Source organism: Gobio gobio (genome assembly GCF_949357685.1).
Source record: "Gobio gobio genome assembly, chromosome: 3".
Lineage (NCBI taxonomy): Eukaryota > Metazoa > Chordata > Actinopteri > Cypriniformes > Gobionidae > Gobio > Gobio gobio.
Genome location: NC_137099.1, coordinates 41,359,491 through 41,376,745, shown reverse-complemented (window position 1 = coordinate 41,376,745; position 17,255 = coordinate 41,359,491). Strand labels below are relative to the sequence as shown.

Here is a 17,255-nt window from a genome sequence, read left to right as displayed (position 1 = left end):
TTATGGCATAGTCGCCGGCGGGACTTTTATTATGACACGGTCACCGGCGTCACTTCCTCTTTTCCAGTCATGAGTATGATGTAACGCAACTCTGTTTATCGTATTAGATGTATCTGAGTGTGTTGAAAAGGAAGTTATGACGTTCACTCTGTGGCTGCTATGACACTTGTTCACACTGCAGTGAGAGTACAGCATTTCTGCTAAATAAAACCGGAAACCGAGGGTAACGCAGATATGACGCAATCTACAGGCGACTCCCTCAAACGCATAGCTCACACGTCCCGGTTCCTTGGTTAAAATAGCAATTTCTCACAATTTACAAATAGTTGGAAACATTTGGAATATTCTAAGTAGCCTACTCAACTGAACAAAATATATAACACTGGCCTAGTGGTTTTTGGATATTTTACTGCAAAAATCTTACATAGTTCACCTTTAATGTACAACAATACTGAAGGGGAAATACTATGTATCTGTCAAAATAAATTATAAATTGCATGTAATTACTATTTACACTTATTGCAAAGAACTGCTACTTTTACGTGGTGTAAATAGAATATATCACTATTTTCACTTAGTATACTGTATAGCATATACAGCTATTTGCACTTAGTGCAAATAATTTGCACTTAGTGCAAATAATTTGCACTTAGTGCAAATAGCCGCTGCCTTAAAAAAATAGATGGCAGATAAAGTTGTCTCATGTAAAACAACATAATATTGGTTAACACTTTAGAATAATGGTCCTTCATTAATAAGTAACAATGCATGAAGTAATGCAGGACTAATGAGTAGTACTACATTAACACTTCAGCTACTACTATTAACTAATATAGAAACAAGCTTAACTAATGAGATTAGCCTCATTAATAACTATTAACTGACAAATTATAAAGAACATTATTGAGTATCAGTCATCTTTTTTACTCGGAATAAAGACATAAAATGCATCACTAATTACTCAAGTGTTACTAGTCACTCTGCAGGAACTACTTGTGATCTGGACCATTATTTTAAAGTGAAAAACAACTAAATAATGGTCCAGATCACTAGTACTTGAAGAGTGACTAGAATAATTAGTGATGCATTTTGTGACTTTATTCAGAGTGAAGAAGGACAATCTTCAAGAACTACGAGTGATCTGGACCATTATGTTAAAGAGATTTAAAATAATGCAGGTCACTAGTTCCTGCATATTGACTCGGTAACACTTACATAATTAGTAATGCATTGTATGACCAAGTTGAGAAAAAAAATTGCTCACATTAATGTTGTGATTAGTAATTCATTATTAATTCTTTATAATTTGTCATAATTACCTATCAGTAATTATTGATTACCTAATAAGGAACTATCTTAGTCCTAAATTTGATATTACTTACTGATTAGTTAAGCTTGTTTCTATGTTAGTTAATAGTAGTAGCTGAAGTATTAATGTAGTACTCATTAGTCCTGCATTACATCCTGCATATTTACCTATTAATGACGGACCATTGTGTTACTAATTGTAACAATGGGCATTATCAGTGTTGAAATTAAGTATAATAATAATAATAATTAAAAAAAAGTATCAATGAAGGCATGAGCTTTCTTGATGTCGTGGGGTACAAAGACAAAATACTGGCTTGCTGTGCAAAGCTGCAGCCTTTATAGTTTGAGCCCATCAAGTCAAAATATACTAATGAAGTCAAATAAACACGCACTTCTGTCCACAGGATGACAGAGGGAGCACGGTGAGGTGTGTGTGTGTGTGTGTGTGTGTGTGTGTGTGTGTGTGTGTGTGTGTGTGTGTGTGTGTGTGTGTTGGAGTCTTCTTGACGAAGGGAGGGGGGCCCCGCTGGTTACTAGGATACACCCATCCATCTGTTAGTGCGGGTAGTTGTTTTCAATGCGGTGCATTTTACTTCAGCGCTAGAATAGAGCTCAGTTGTTCAAAACACATACATTACCAATGTTTAAAGTGTCATAAAGATAAAGATAAAGATAATCACGCTCTGCGTCTCTATTGTGAAGCCAGCGAAAAGAAATGTTGAAAAAATAAAATTCCGATTTTCTTTGGCAATGGGCATCGTTTGAGAGAGACAGCTGAAGATCGTGTTGAGTGATATCTGCGGTCGAGAAGAGGAGCAGCGGACCTGAGCAAGTCCCTTACCGAGCCACCTCACGCACGCACGCACGCACACCCGCTCGCGCTCTTCCACACACACGCGCTCAATCTCACCACCGCGCGCACAGACGTCCATCCACTTGACTTCCACTCTAGGCATTGTTACATTTTACCCACTTCTATAATCGCGCTTTAAACCACAATGGAAGAGAACATGGAAGAAGGACAGACACAGAAAGGTATTGTGTTAATTAAATTGCTTTCCCTTCCATCTCCTCCTTTTACATCATGCGCGCTTGTCTTTGTGTTAATGCGTACGTGTTAAGACTATTGATGGTGACTACCACTGGATACTTTTATGACAGCCTTCAGAACCAGTGCTTGTATTTTTAAAGGCTGCAGCACAATTTGCAGTGATGTTGATAAAGATCAGTGGTTCTGTTAATTGATGCTGGTGTGGTTTCAAGTGCACTGGTCAGTCTATGGGAATGGCCATTGTCAGTGCGCTCATTTGTGTCATGCTTTTTGTGATTGTATTAATGGATAACGAGGGTTTGTCGCCGCTCTCTTTTCTTCTTCCCGCTCATTCTTTCTTTCCATCATTGGGCTGCTCTGGTTATCACCACAATGCAGCCATTACAAAACAGTACTCGGGTCAGATTAGATTAGTGTGGCTGTTCACTGCCTTTGTCTCTTAAACTGTTTACTTTATACGATTGTCACTCTTCTGATTTAAAGCTGCAGCTTTTGTGATGTGTTTGGCTTGGGAGGCATGTGGGAGGAGAGGGCGTCTGTTGCATGCATTAAGAATGAGTTATGAGAACATGCAAGAATGTTGATTTGGATTTATTAAAAATACACTGAATTTATGTACAGGTGAGAGGAGGTGTCAGGTTTTTCCGATGAAGATGGTTTGGTTAGTCTTAAATATGCCCCCACGACGTCTCTCCCACTCACACGCCCACTCTTTCATTTTTCTGTTATAGTTGGACATGCTGAAAAACAATGGGCGGCAAATATAAGGTGGGGCTGTGGGGAGTTTAAAGAATAAGGCCGGTTGCTATGACATGAGTGGATATGTGTCATCAAAATGGTGCTTATGAGCAACCGCAACTCTTCTTTAAGTAACGGCACTGCTTGCCTGCCAGAACTGACCCACTTCTGATTGAGAGAGAGAGAGAGAGAGAGAGAGAGAGAGAGAGAGAGAGAGAGGCTGGGGCAAGAGAGAAAAGAAATCAGGACGGCACTTGAGCAAGCAAAATTATCTCTTTTTAACCCGTACTGCATACCCCCGCCTGAGAAAACAAATTATGACCAGCTGTTGCTCAAAATGCCTAAAGAATTTAGGTTGCGTAAGGCTTAATATGAGAGAGTTTGAATTCAATTCACATAGACTTTATATAAAATGTGCGTTGTTTTCTGCTGATGCTGGTCTTGGCTGTCAATGTGAACACCCACAATGAAATGCTTTACACACACAGCCTACAGAAGCTGCTCAACAGATGCGCAGTCCTTCAGCGTTTCCTGTAAAAATCAATTATTTCCACTTCACTCATGTGAGGAACCACTTCGCAATAACAGTGTTTAAAGACTGCCCATGGGGACGGACAGCGAGGGAGTCTCTCAGACCCAGTCCAGCTCTCTCTCTCTCTCTCTCTCTCTCTCTCTCTCTCTCTCTCTCTCTCTCTCTCTCTCTCTCTCTCTCTCTCTCTCTCTCTCTCTCTCTCTCTCTCTGTGTGAATGAATTTCCAGTCCTCATTGCTGATGGTCTCTTCCTTCTTAATGTCTTGTTCTCACTGGGAATAAAGATATCATTTAATAATTAGTGTGTTGAAGTAGTTACTGGGGTGGCAAGAGAGAAGGGACATGCAAAGGAAATGGGAGGAATAGACCTGGCTGTGGATATTAAGATTTCATTAGACAAACTATCAAAGCTGATGTGAACAGTTTGATTATAACACAGGCACGTCACATGAAAACTAGCTGGTTGTGGCGGTTAAGATAGATAAATCATTCATCTTCAGCAGATGGCAGAGTGCCGTGGATTAATTCTCATCTTTAGTGTCCATAAGTGGATCAGCATGCGGATAAGCTACCATCACAGGCCATGCACTTTCAATGGATATAATTATGAGTTGTTGTGTCTGAACTGTATGCGTGTGCATGATTTGTTGAGACTGAAACAATGGCCACAATATGATTTTCATTGAAATGTAGAATTATGCCACTGTAGTATATAATTAGAACCACTGCATCGTTGGTATTGGATACAAAACTTCTTAAAATTGTAAATCAAAAAAAGTAATTACTCTCCCTTGAGTGCATAGATTAAGCCTCGGCTTGACCTGCAGGCAGTTTTTGGATAGAAACCGTATTGATCTTGCTCTTGGGATATGCTACAGTGCATAGCGAAATTAAATACTCGGGGTTGCCTCGTTCTTTATCCGCAGCCATCATTCAAACACTCTCGTTAACTGCATAGACTCTAATGTAGAAGAGAAATCGATTCTCTGCACTTTGATTTGTGGATTCATATGCTTACTAACATTATTTAGGCATTGTTGTAAAGCAGCATATTGGAGAAATCATGTTTCATTAGGTCATAGTGAATAGGTCACAGTGTCAGTCAGAACAGGACCTCCGATAGCTGCCTGTTATGATATAAATATGGCTTTTGAATGCAGTTTTGAGAGAATTTCCTGATTTCGATATTTCTCATTGATGGCCCAAGGTTCATTGCTTTAAATAATCCAGGTTGTGTATTTAAACCAGAGTGTCTGTTCATATTACCACAGACAAGACAGCCGATTCTGAGGGGATACTCCTAAAAACATAAAATATGCAGACACTGAGTATTTAAAAATGCGCTTGCTTGAGTTTTTTTTAAAGACATGATGTCATAGAACTGAAGATTTGTTTTCACTTTCAGAAAGATAATCAGTCAGTGACAGAAAAAGGGACTTTGAAGTAGGATTCAGAATGAGATTCTCTGTGTACTATTGATCTTTTGCTTCTTTTGTTGCATTTTCCTTGCCACATATCTTCAAAAATATGATAGCTCTGTGTGCTCATTCAAAATATGTCGCTGCTTCCTGGCTCTTGATCAATGATGTCCTCTGGGCTAGAAACCCTTTGATTGATGTCCTGCGCTGTTTCAGTGTAAACATTTCATGTTTCATTGAATTGTGCTCCTGTTGGATAATTGCGTCAAACTTATGAAAGCTTTTTTGATTATTATTGTATACTATACATTTCATTTTCAGGGCACTCAAAAAACTGTAACAAGAATTAATAAATAGTGTCTTGTTGTGACATAATATTCTTTACTTGAAGCAACCCAGCAGTGTGCATCTTGCCTTAAAGCTATTAAACTGACACAACATCCATTTCAGTATGTGTGAAATGCAATTAAATGGTTTTGATGAACATATAATGAGTGTTCGTTAATAAGCCACTGCTTTGTCAGAGTGTCCCAAAGCTGTTTTCAACAAGCATGACAGTCACTGCTTACAACATAAAAGATGCCAAGTATTTGTATGACAGCTTTTATTCAGCTTTATCGATTTTACAGGTTTAGTTAGAAATGTGAATTAATCATGCAGGCATGGATAATTTATATATATCAAGATTTCCAACCCTGGAAAAGTCATGGAAATTAATAAATGTTTTTTTTTTTTTATCATAAAATGCTAGGAAAATTAATCGAAAACTTTCCTCTGTATTTTTCAAATTTGGGTTAGTTACTAGGGTTAGTTAATTTGTGAGATGCTTGCCGTTTAAATGTTTAAATGTCAGCAAGGACACACTTTTTGGGGATTTGTACTAAGCAAGCCAAACACGCACGCTCTCCATCAGAAGCTAATGCTGTGACTGCTCTTGTGGTGTTTGACCTGCATGTGGGATTTTATGTCAGTGCCATCAAATAACACGAGCATACTTAAAAAAAACAAAAAACAAAGAATACCCTGCTCATGAATAATGCAAGTGATGTAAAAGGGTTCTGGGATTGTTCAGAGAAGATTCTGAGAAAATGTGGTCTCAGCCTGCTGGGCAATTTTCTGCCATCTGTCTCTACTCTATTTTTATACTGTCAAACCTCTTTTTTTACATGAAGTCATGCCAATGGCATTGTTATTTCAGGTACTTCATAAAGCTGTCAATAATTTTTTTTTCGTGATAATTACAGCTACATGAGTGTACATACTTTCATTGTAGTTTAGTGTGTAAGAAAGAGAGCATTGTAAGGTGGTCATAAAAATGAAGGGGATAGTAAAAAAAGCATCTTCTGGCAGTTTAAAGGTCCCATGGCATGAAATTTTCATTTTATGAGGTTTTTCAACATTAATATGAGTTCCCCTAGCCTGAATATTGTCCCCAAGTGGATAGAAATGTTGATCGGTGTAAAACCGAGTTGTGGCTGTCTTTCTCTGCCTTTGAGAAAATGACAGGCCAGACTAGCCAATCCTGAAGTCTCCTGGTTTGACGTCCAAGCAGGCACGGTTTCCTCCCTTTCCTCCGCCCAGAGAATCTGGCACGCCCATGCAAACGCTCGTCGAGAGATCATTGCATCATTGCTTGTGAACGAGTGAACGCTGGCAGTTTCTCAGTGTTTGGATGTACAAATGAAAACAGAAGTCTTTTTTCAGTTCCTTCTGATCTGTGATCAGTGATTTCTGATGTGTAGCTAATTATTTATTATTCGTGCACACAATGCGGCTTCTCTCTCTCCAGACAGAACGGTGTTTTCGTGTTTTATATCTTGTGAGTCAGTGTTTTTGTACGTCCTCGTCGCGTCTATCGGTTCTAAAATGTGCATACAGTCATGAGTTTCTGCTCAACATCAGCAGAGATAAACCTCACACACGCCGAAGCTCGGCCTTCAACATCCCCGACCCACAGTACTGCATCTGGCCCACAGCGGAGGCACCAAACGCGGCGTGAGATTAAGCAGAAGGGGGGTAAGCTTGAGCATATCCGGGCTAGCCAGCCTAGCCCCACAATAAACTGGATTACATCCGATTACTGCTGTTGTGTCTTTGTTTGCGCTGTGTACTCAATGCGCGTCACTGACGCGTTTATTTTATTTTAAAAATAATGCTATTATCAACACTTACTTTTAACTCGTTCATCTCGACAGCTGTAATGGTACTTTGCATGTGTTACAAAGTTGGTAGAATAATGATGAAGAGACGGACTCGGTGTGACTGTTTATTCAGAACTCTCAGATACAAACACAATAAACTCGCGCTGACTGACAGCGCTCTCATAACTCAGTAGTTACTATAAATAACTTTGTTAGCAATCGCTGAGCTCAGTCTCTGATACATTAGTGATGTCCGGTTCGCGAACGATCTTTCTTTTGAACCAGTTCTTTTTAGTGAACCGAATCAGTTCACCAAATCGGACTGAATCGTTCTAAACGGTTCGCGTCTCCAGTCAGCGCTGATCCATAATTTACTAAAGTTACTAACTTTCTGACATGAGTGACAGCCCCTCCGACTAGAAATAGACTAATAACCTAAAGTATATGCTGTAACTAAAACAGTTCAGACATGCTGAGAACTGATGTGAAGTGAACTCCGGTCCATCCGTCTCTCTGGCAGACTCGTGCCTGCTCGTGCCTCGATAAACCACGCCCCCTCCGCTCATATAAAATGCAAAGATGTCAGCCAATCACAACAGTGGGTGTTTTTACTGAAGTCTCACAGCAGACACGCCTCTTGAAGCAGGGCATTCAGCCACAGGGCAAACAGCAGTATAGAAAAAATGCCTTTTATTTCTAAATTATGACATTTTATGATGTAAAAGTCATACTAACAATATAAGTACAGCTCAGGAAACATTATAAAATAATAGAAAAATGCCATGCCATGGGACCTTTAAATGGTTTAAAAAACCAAACATGTTTCTTAAATGTTTCACTGATTCATTCTCTGCCGCATTGAGTTTTGACCATGAATAAATACATTTAAATAATTTGTTTTTTATTTTTTTGGTTACATTTATTTTTTACAATAACAAATATTGCATTGTTATTGTCAGTTATAGTTATTTTTTGGTTGTTGTTGATATTTAATGCATGTTATGCATTAAATATTTTGCCTCTGTGTACTTTTTGCCTCTGTGTACTTTTTGTGGTCAACCAACAAGCCTGTGCATCAAAAATATAACCGAATGGCAGCTTCAATATACCACGACTAGAATATTAACCATATAGCAGTCTAAGTTGATACTTCATACATACACTGATGGGGAGACTTGTAATAATGGTATTTTGATTATAGAAACATTTACAGATGACAGATTTACAGGCTTGACGGTTCAGGGGCCATATTCACACACATTTTATCTGCACTAAGAGTTCTTAGCAGTAAAAGTTCTTAGTTAAGAGTTTTCTCTTAAAACCTATTCACAAAGCTGCTGAGACCTTTTACTAAGGAATAGAGAGAAGTCTTAAGCTAAGAGAAAGGGCGGGGTTGACCTCGTTGCTATGGATGATGTCAGCACGCTTACTATGAACACAGTGATTGGCTGATGGGGGAAGGGTCTCTGTCAGTGATTTAATCATAGAAGTATTGTAGAACAAGGTTTCATGTTGCCATATTAAAATAAAGATTTTAAAACAAAAAGGTTGTCATATTCAAATAAACATTTTAAAAAGAAGTGTCAATTAAGCAAGTATATGTTCAGCTAATTGTCAGCCTCTTAATGTCTTAATGTCAATCTCGAGAGATTGGACAATTCAAGCGACAAATTATGTTTTATAGAGGAGCACATTCAAATGGTCTATCTAAACAGCTCGAGAGTAGGCATATACGGTATACACAGCTGACTCACCTAGTTACCTGGAGTCCTCAATCCCCTCGGACAACATGCCAAATAGGCTTATTTTACTCTATTTACACATCTATCAGCGCCGACAATAAGATATTACATTCAACTTGTAGGGTCTTAGGGTTACATATATATTTAAATAAAAAATTAGCTCAATAGGGAATTGTGGGTATTAATATTTAGGGATTTATGATCAATCATAACGGGTTATAATCTAATCACAAATCTCCAAAATCACCCAAAATGGGAATACCTAACCTCAGTATTTATGCAATATATAATATATATATATAGTTAACAACAATTTATTGTAATTAACTACAGATATATCTATATTAAATAATCACAGAATAACCTCTAGGGAGCTGATTCAAAATTCCTCTCCGTTCCGTTTAAAGAACGAGCGGAGATTCTTTATCCACTCACCAGGTCTATTCTTTCTACCCAATTTTCGGGAAGTTTATCCCTCTGGCCACAAAGGACAAACTTTCAGAGTTATGGTATTAATTAAAGCATTCAACGATGCTTATAAGAGCTCGTAGCTTAGATCTGACATTAAAGGGACTCGTGTTCCGTGAGCAAAACAATGACAATCAAAACGTGAATATCATGGTTTTAATAAAGACTAATACTACGATTACATATGACTACATAAAGAATACATGTATTTACAGAATAGTGGAAAGTAAAGAGGAGGATGAGGGGGAAGGGAAAGGAAGGAGGGTATGATCGTGTCCGATCCGACACCTTCCCAGACATAACCATTGGAGCCAGCAAGAACTATATCACCTTAAACAGGGGTACAATCTTAAAACGCATCTAAATTTCGGTAGAATTGATACTTGCATGGTTTCTTGGTGTTGTGTAAAGCAAGAAGCGTGCGTTGGCGTTTCTCAGAGTGTTTGTGCGCTGAAGCGCTCTCTCCGTTTGGTTCTTCCGGAGCTTCGTTGGTCCGCGGGAGTTTTAAAGGTGTTTGGGAAGGGAGCGTCTTGGAAGGGAAAGTTCATCTCGTCCAGCTGAGTTCCTCGTCTGGTGGAACACGCCGCTGACTGCGTTGCGGAGCACGTCGATCTTCAAAGAAAACAACAGCTTGGCTGGACCGCGCCGGCTCGCAGGTCGAAGCCCGCGAGCCGCGCTGATGAGATGGGAGGAAAAGGAAATTTTTCTCGTCGGGGTCCTTGCAAGTTGACTGAGCCACAATGTGTGGGTGTTTCTGTCCTTTAAAGACCATTAACTACGCCCATTTTCCCTGAGACGTCCAATCGTTGGTGTGAATTTCAGGCGGGAGAGACTTTCTTTGTTCGGACTTTATTACTCAATGGAATGTTCTTGCTGGAAGCCAGAATTAGTAAAGTTTCACTCCAAAGACCTAACATACTAGTGGTACATCTCATAATCATATACTTTGTACCATTGACCAAGAAAAAGGAACATTTAGACATCAGACATGCCTTGGTTTACAGACATGAAGGCAGTGCATCTTCTATACAGAGCAATTTGGAGCGTTTAAGATAGCTCTTACATCACGCAAGCATAAGAAATATAGGGAGCATGCATACACTTAAGAAATCATCATATATGTAATTTCTGGGATAGTTTAATTAAAGGCTAAATAGAGGGGAATGCTTGTGTGTGTGTGTGTGTGTGTGTGTGTGTGTGTGTTTGTGTGTGTTTGTGTTAGAGTCAACCCCCCATGGCCCCTCCAGACTGAAGGGTGAGGGAACAGTTCTGGCTGATTAAAATCTGATTGAAGTTCAGAAAGGGCCATCGCTAGTATCTTCTGGTCATCTTCTAGCTGGCCATTAAACAGTCGGAGGTGCCATTTGACTCAGACCCGCCGGAGCCAGTGGGGCAGAAATTTAATTTATATGCAGAGCTGTTTGGAGGAAAGCATCTCTGATCACTTTGATCCTAGTTGAGAGACACTCCAGACGCTACAGTCCCCCTTTGTCATGTGACGAAGTCCGGGTGACGTCGTCGGATGACAGTTGTCATTTCGGTCGGATGACAGGTGGATCTTGGTGGTCGAGCGGCAGGTGGATCATGATGGTCGGATGGCAGGTGGATCATGGTGGTCGAGTGGCAGGTGGATCATGATGGTCGGATGGCAGGTGGATCATGGTGGTCGAGTGGCAGGTGGTCTCTACTTGTCCTCAGCCTTTGGTTCCTCAGGCTGAGAGTCCATCTCGATGAGATTTGGCATTGTCTCTGTCTTGGTACCTCCCTTCCGTGGGTTTTGTTTAAATCCTAGGGGGAGAGAGGCCTTGTTCTTGGTCATGGACTCTCGCATCTCGTGGACCCTCTTGACTAGGATGAAAGCCAGGCCCAGTGTCAGGGTGTGGCATAATGCTGTAGCAAGGTAAAGAGCTGTGTCGATGAGAGTGATGTCAACTGGCTAGGACCCCCTTTCTCAATCTTTAGTTCCAGTTCTGGATCTAGAGTGAAGTTGTGATTCTTGAAGAAGGATGGGGTTTCCAGCTCTGACCAGTACTCTTCACTTGGGAGGTATTACGATGCCAGATCATCAAGGTGGCGGATGGCACCCTTTGGTACGTGAATCCACACACTCTGGTTGTTTGGGTCCCCTGGGGTGATGGTCACTCCATGGCAGATAAGGCAGGCAGTAGCCAAGTTCAGGTCTCTGACCTTGTGCAACAGGTGTCGAGGCAGCAGGGGCCATGACGGTGCGTCACCTGTCATCCTGAAGTCTGTCTGTGTGGCGCAGGTTTCTGCTTGTGGTCTCAGGAAGTGGTAAGGGGTCTGTGTGGCCTGAAGAGGGTTTCAGACTGACCTAGTGCTGGTGACAGGAGGGAAGCGGGTAGTTGTTAGCCTCTCAGTCACAAGACGTCCGAAGGATCGGAGTTCTGCTCTGCTTCTTGTGGCAGTGCTGTTGTGAGCTTGCCTGAGCTGTGTGTGGCAAGGAGTTGGAAGCTTGTCCTTTGCAGTACTCATCTGGTGAGTCCTGTTTAGGGGCTATTTTGCTGGTGTCAGCAGCTCCTGTGACCCTGAGATAGTAGTGTCCAGCTGTCCTTGTGCAGCCTCCGCTTGACACCTGCGTGAAGGGTTTGGCAGAGGGCGTTGTTGTCGACGGCTGTGGGACATCCTGTGGTGTGCGCAGGTTGGACGCGCTGTCTTCCATGGCTTCGCCCAGTGGCTTGTCTGGTACTTGGCGTTTGCCATGGTGACAGTTCTGCATGGGTCCTGAGCTTGATCTGTCCAGCTGCTCTCATGGTTCAACAGCTGTCTGAGCCACTTCAGGTGTAGTTTGTCGATGTGCTGGTGAGTAGTGTAAGTTCTGACAAAGCTAGAGTCTCTTGTTTGATGCAGCAGGGTCGTCTGACACCCAGTCACAAGTTCAAAAGTAGACACATGAGTTGATTCATTGCGGGGTGGCTCTGATGGTCATGAGCACCAACGGACGTTTCACATCCCAGTCTTTCTGGTTGGCAGACACATACTTTCTCAGCATGCTGGCCCCAGCTCGATTGGTTCGTTCAACTTGGTGTCGTTGGGTGCTCAAAAACATTCTACTCACTTGGAGAACTGGCATACAACTGTGAGGGAGTACTTGTGGTCCCTCGTCGATCTGGGAAGGGATCCCGCCCAGTCTATTTGGACGTATGACCACGGGACTGTGACTCTTCTGCGTTGCAGGGGCTCTGGGGTTTGGGTTTGCCGGTTAGAATTGTCAGCAAACCAGACACTTCTCTGACATACTCTGACACGACTTGCTGCATGCCAGGCCAATATTCCACTTGCTTCTGTGTCTTGTGGCTCTGGTACCGTGGTGTCCGGCACATGATGCGTTGTGGACATACATTTAGCATTACCCTCCTTTTGACACTGTGGCATCACAAGCTTTAGCGCTGTGAGGGCGTCAGAGGCATACCCCAGAATGTTTGTTTTCTCACGCAGCATGTGTTTGCCGTCATGCGGTCGTCTGAGGCCTGTGGTAGCGGTGAAGTCAGACATCGTGACAGGGTGGTTGGAGGGGTCTGAGAGGTGGTTACTCATAGCTTTTATGGCAGTGTCAGAGGCTTGCATGTCAGCTGTGTCATTTATGGAAATTGTAGAGCCAGCGTAAGCGGCTGTGATGTTGGAATCGTCGCAGGAATAGTCAGTTTGCTGCGGGTTATCGCAGCGCCATCACGGGTGGTTGCGTGGGTGGGAGGTGACCATGGATTGCCGTGAAGTGTGCCAGTCTTGGCCAGGGAATCAGTTTGGTCATTCAAGTCTTTGTCAAGGCCGGGTTGCCTTGAGTGTCCTGTCACCTTTTCCCGGTGGACAGTCATGTCGTGTGTTCTTGTGATGTCATCACACGCGTCGAACAGGTGTTGGGCATGCTTCGTTTCGGAAGATGTTAAACTCGGCTGGTGAGTTGGCATAGCCGATTGGGCACCTTGTGAAAGTACGCTGTCGGTTGCAGAAGGTGAAAGACAGCTGGTGCTGCAGTATCCTGTTCGTTGATTAAAGTACAGACTCTTGGAATGGTCTGGCCTGGCAGGAGGTTTTCAGGCTTGGCAGGAACCACAGGGGGCTGGGATGTCAGTGGGGCTCACATTACCTCATTTGTAAAGTCCACATGAGCCTTGAGGCGAATCAAGGGGTCTGCTTCTATGTAGACGTTATGCAGTGGATCCGGAAGGACCAGGATGTAGTGTGTGAGGCACTGATCGTTCCATTTCAAGTTCAAAGTGCAGGTGCCCTTGACAGTTACCATGGTTGTTAGGCAGGAGTCCAACGGGCAGTGGGTGCACTTGCTTGCAGATGGAAGGTTGGATGTGTCTTTCATGGGGGCTTTGAACAGTGCTAGAATGATGGCTGAGTTGTCTGCCCAAAGTGAGAGTATGATGTCTGTAGTTGTTCCATCATTCAGCTGGAGGTCGGTCATGACCTTGGGGCAGTGAAAGTCAGAGTCTCTGGTGAGTTGAAAAGTGCAGAGTAGCGAGCTTGAACTTTGCTCTGGTGCTGAGACAGTGTTCTTGCGGCTGGTTGCAAGATTTCTCGTGACCTCTGTGACCTAACAGTCTGGCTCAGGTGATCTGAGTGGCTGGAGAGGCAGATGTTCTCGTACTCGAGCCCAAATCTTTAGCTGTTTGAAGTCTAGTAGGGGCTCAAAACGATTTAGCAGATCTTTGCCGAAGAGAAAGGGGTACGTGTCCATTGGTTAGATGTACACTGGGTGTACCAAACTCATTAGGCCCATCGTTAGCTGGATGGGAGCTATCTGTTCAAGTTGGATCTCATTTTTCTCATTCCTGGTGCTCGATCAGGTCTCGACGTGATCCCAGTGGCGGTGGGGCTGGATAAACGGGACGCACCGCTTACTGTGGGCAAGACAACACAAAAGAGGCCAATGCAAGTCCGTATAGGGTTTAGTGCTTGTAGCCATATGTGACTATTTAATTGTGTGTGCAATTTTGGACTAACTGGTGCAGAGAGTTAGTGGAATCTAGGCCGTGCACCTGTTGTCTTGGCCGTGAGCGGCCAGGTGGGGCCGATTTGTGTGGGTGAGTGTTGGATTTAAATAACAATTTTGACAGTGTGGTAGCCTAGTGGGTCATTTACTGACACTGGCTGCTGATCGTAAATCTATTATTCATCTTTCCTTGATGGCTCTCATAGGTTCTGTCTTTAGGTGAACTGGAAGAAATAAAACAACAGAACGGTAGAGTAGAAAAGCGCAAAATAACCAAGAATACCAAGAAGGCATGAAATAAAACAAAATGAGAACATGAGAAGAGATAGATATGGAAAGGCTCTAAGCTTAATACCAATGCTAGGGTTTATGACAGGGCCAACAAGTGAGGGGGCGCTGTTGAGCTATAAAGCCTAGGGGAAAGGTATGGCTTAAAAAAAAAAGAAAGGTGTGGCCAAACACTTAAATGACCGGGAATATGTATATTCTAGGGCTTGCAATAAGTGAATGGGCTTATTTAACTTACAATGCCTGGGGTGAATCGGGGTCGCTTCAGGTGAGAACCGATGGTGAGGTCAATCTCGCCGGCGGTCCCTTGACACTCGACTGCGGTGTTCCCAGATCCTCGTCCCTTGGTACCACGGTGCGCCCACTCAAACAGCGTGTGACTTTTAGCATTACTGGGCAGCACTCAGGTGAGTTTGGTCAACGGCCAGACTGAAGGGTTGAAGTTGGGTTTCCTCTGAAATCCCTTTGGAGTCCAAACGGAGGATCAGAGTAATTAACCAAAATGCCCTTGAGCGGTTCAGGTGGACTCGTTGACTTCTCCCTCGAGTGCCCGAAATGCTTAGTCTGCTGTGTGCCGCCGCCAATGGTACGGAGACAGAGGTGTCTGCGATTCACACACGACCGGTGTCAGTTACGCAGGCCAGGTGACTCCACTCGACGGAGCCCAGCCAGAAGACAACCGGAAATTCACCACAAGCACTAGGGGAGGTACTACCTGTAAATATATAAATGGCTAACAAGGAAAACGTGACATCAGCTTAAGCTTAAACTTGTTTGAACCAAATTCAAATAATTCTGTAAAGTGGGTGAGGTAAAAGACTATTCAATAAATAGTACTAAAACATAAAATGATGATAATGTTGGTAATTATCAGAACAACCTTGAAAAAGGGAGAAATAGAATTAATTAAATTAATCTATTCAGAAATGGAGCCAAAGGAGAAGAGAGAGAGGAGAGCCAACTTATGAGAGTGCCCAGCAGGGGGCGTGCTACTGATAAGTGGCTGTCGCAGGCTGAAAAGAGAAGGCTTAATTTAAATTCAGGTTCAAACTTGTTTAAACCAAAATTTAAATAAGTGCAGGGTATCAGACTGGTATGAAATGGAAGATACCAATTGATAAAAAAAAGAAAAAGGAAAGAAAAGAACAGACAAGCAAAAAATAACTCAAATTGAAACAATGAGAAAGAAAGGGAAACTGACTTAGCAGAAGATGTCACAAAAGGGGCTTATTCCCCTTAGGTAGCATCACTGGCTGAAAGGAGAACTTAATTTAAATTCAAATTCAAACTTTGTTCAAACCAAATTTAAATAAGTGAGAAGTCCTTGAATCCGAAAGATTGAATGGTATCAAACAATAGCAATAACTGGAAATAAATGAAAATTATAATAGTAAACAAATAAAATAACGAGAGCTCGCTTGAGAGAGTTTAATATGGAAAACATCTGCAGACGTCCACAAGATGGCGTAGTGGAGTCAGGCGTGGGTAATTTGAGAGGTGCAGCACACCTAGCGGGCTGCCCCCTTGTGTTACTCGGAGGTATTACATTACCCCTAAATTAGGTAATTTGAAGCTTGAGCGTCCGACAATGGGGAGGGTCTAGCTTCCTAACGCAGCGATTTAACTGCAATCACAAGTGTGAAGGGAATTTGTTTTCAAATTTCCTTTGTGCCAATTTGAAGCACAGAGTGTGTGGCCGGATTTATTTACCGCATTAACACACAAATGTAGAACAGAGTATTTTCTCTGCAACAAATTTTAACGTGATCAAGGTTAAAATAAAATACTCCCATTCACACATCAAGCAGATACTGGCCAGCAGTTTTTTTCTGGTTGATTTGTGCAAGGTGTGCGTTCTGGTTAGCTATGCCAAAACTCCAACTAAGGGGGTGAGATCGCTCAGTTGAATAATATTGGGACACGCAATATTTCAAATCTGGCGATTGATAAGGCCTTTTACAAAACGAATAAGAGGAATACGCTCAAATCGTTATATCATCACGCTGAGAGAAGATTTCTTCGTTCTAACAGGTGGAATTGATAATACTAAAATGTTCCGCAAAAGAAGTTTCTTTCCCTTTGCAGAGACAGTTTTAATATTATGAACTGCAGTTTCTTTTTAACAATTTACAGTGACTAAAATGTTTGACCAAAATAGACGCTGTTAACATAGGACTAACTGAAATGAGCTTTGGGCTTTTCAGTTACAGATACGTGAGTTCGCGATTGCGACTTGTCTCACTGAAGCGCGCGTAGCCTACAAGACAACAATTAACACAAAGGATATACGCATAAAATTGACAAAGTTGCTCACAAAACAGAGTTTAGAATGTGCTCGATATTTTCTCCACCAAAATATGTAGGGTCTTAGGGTTACATATATATTTAAATTAAAAATTAGCTCAATAGGGAATTGTGGGTATTAATATTTAGGGATTTATGATCAATCATAACGGGTTATAATCTAATCACAAATCTCCAATTCACCCAAAATGGGAATACCTAACCTCGGTATTTATGCAATATATAATATATATATATAGTTAACAACAATTTATTGTAATTAACTACAGATATATCTATATTAAATAATCACAGAATAATCTC

The 17,255-nt window shown here is 42.0% G+C and overlaps 1 protein-coding gene across 4 annotated transcripts in view; it reads left to right on the top strand.

Moving 5' to 3' along the window:
- gpm6ab (glycoprotein M6Ab) overlaps positions 1–17,255 on the top strand; it is an 82,926-nt gene that overhangs the window by 22,622 nt on the left and 43,049 nt on the right. The window contains exon 1 of one of the 4 annotated variants that reach the window (XM_079812222.1): positions 1,817–2,346. The exons of the other annotated variants lie outside the window; for them this stretch is intronic. Coding sequence (XP_079668348.1) covers positions 2,310–2,346 — 37 coding nt within the window. The 5' untranslated portion in view covers positions 1,817–2,309. Of the gene's footprint in view, positions 1–1,816; positions 2,347–17,255 lie in introns of those variants that run through there. 4 annotated transcript variants of the gene reach the window in all.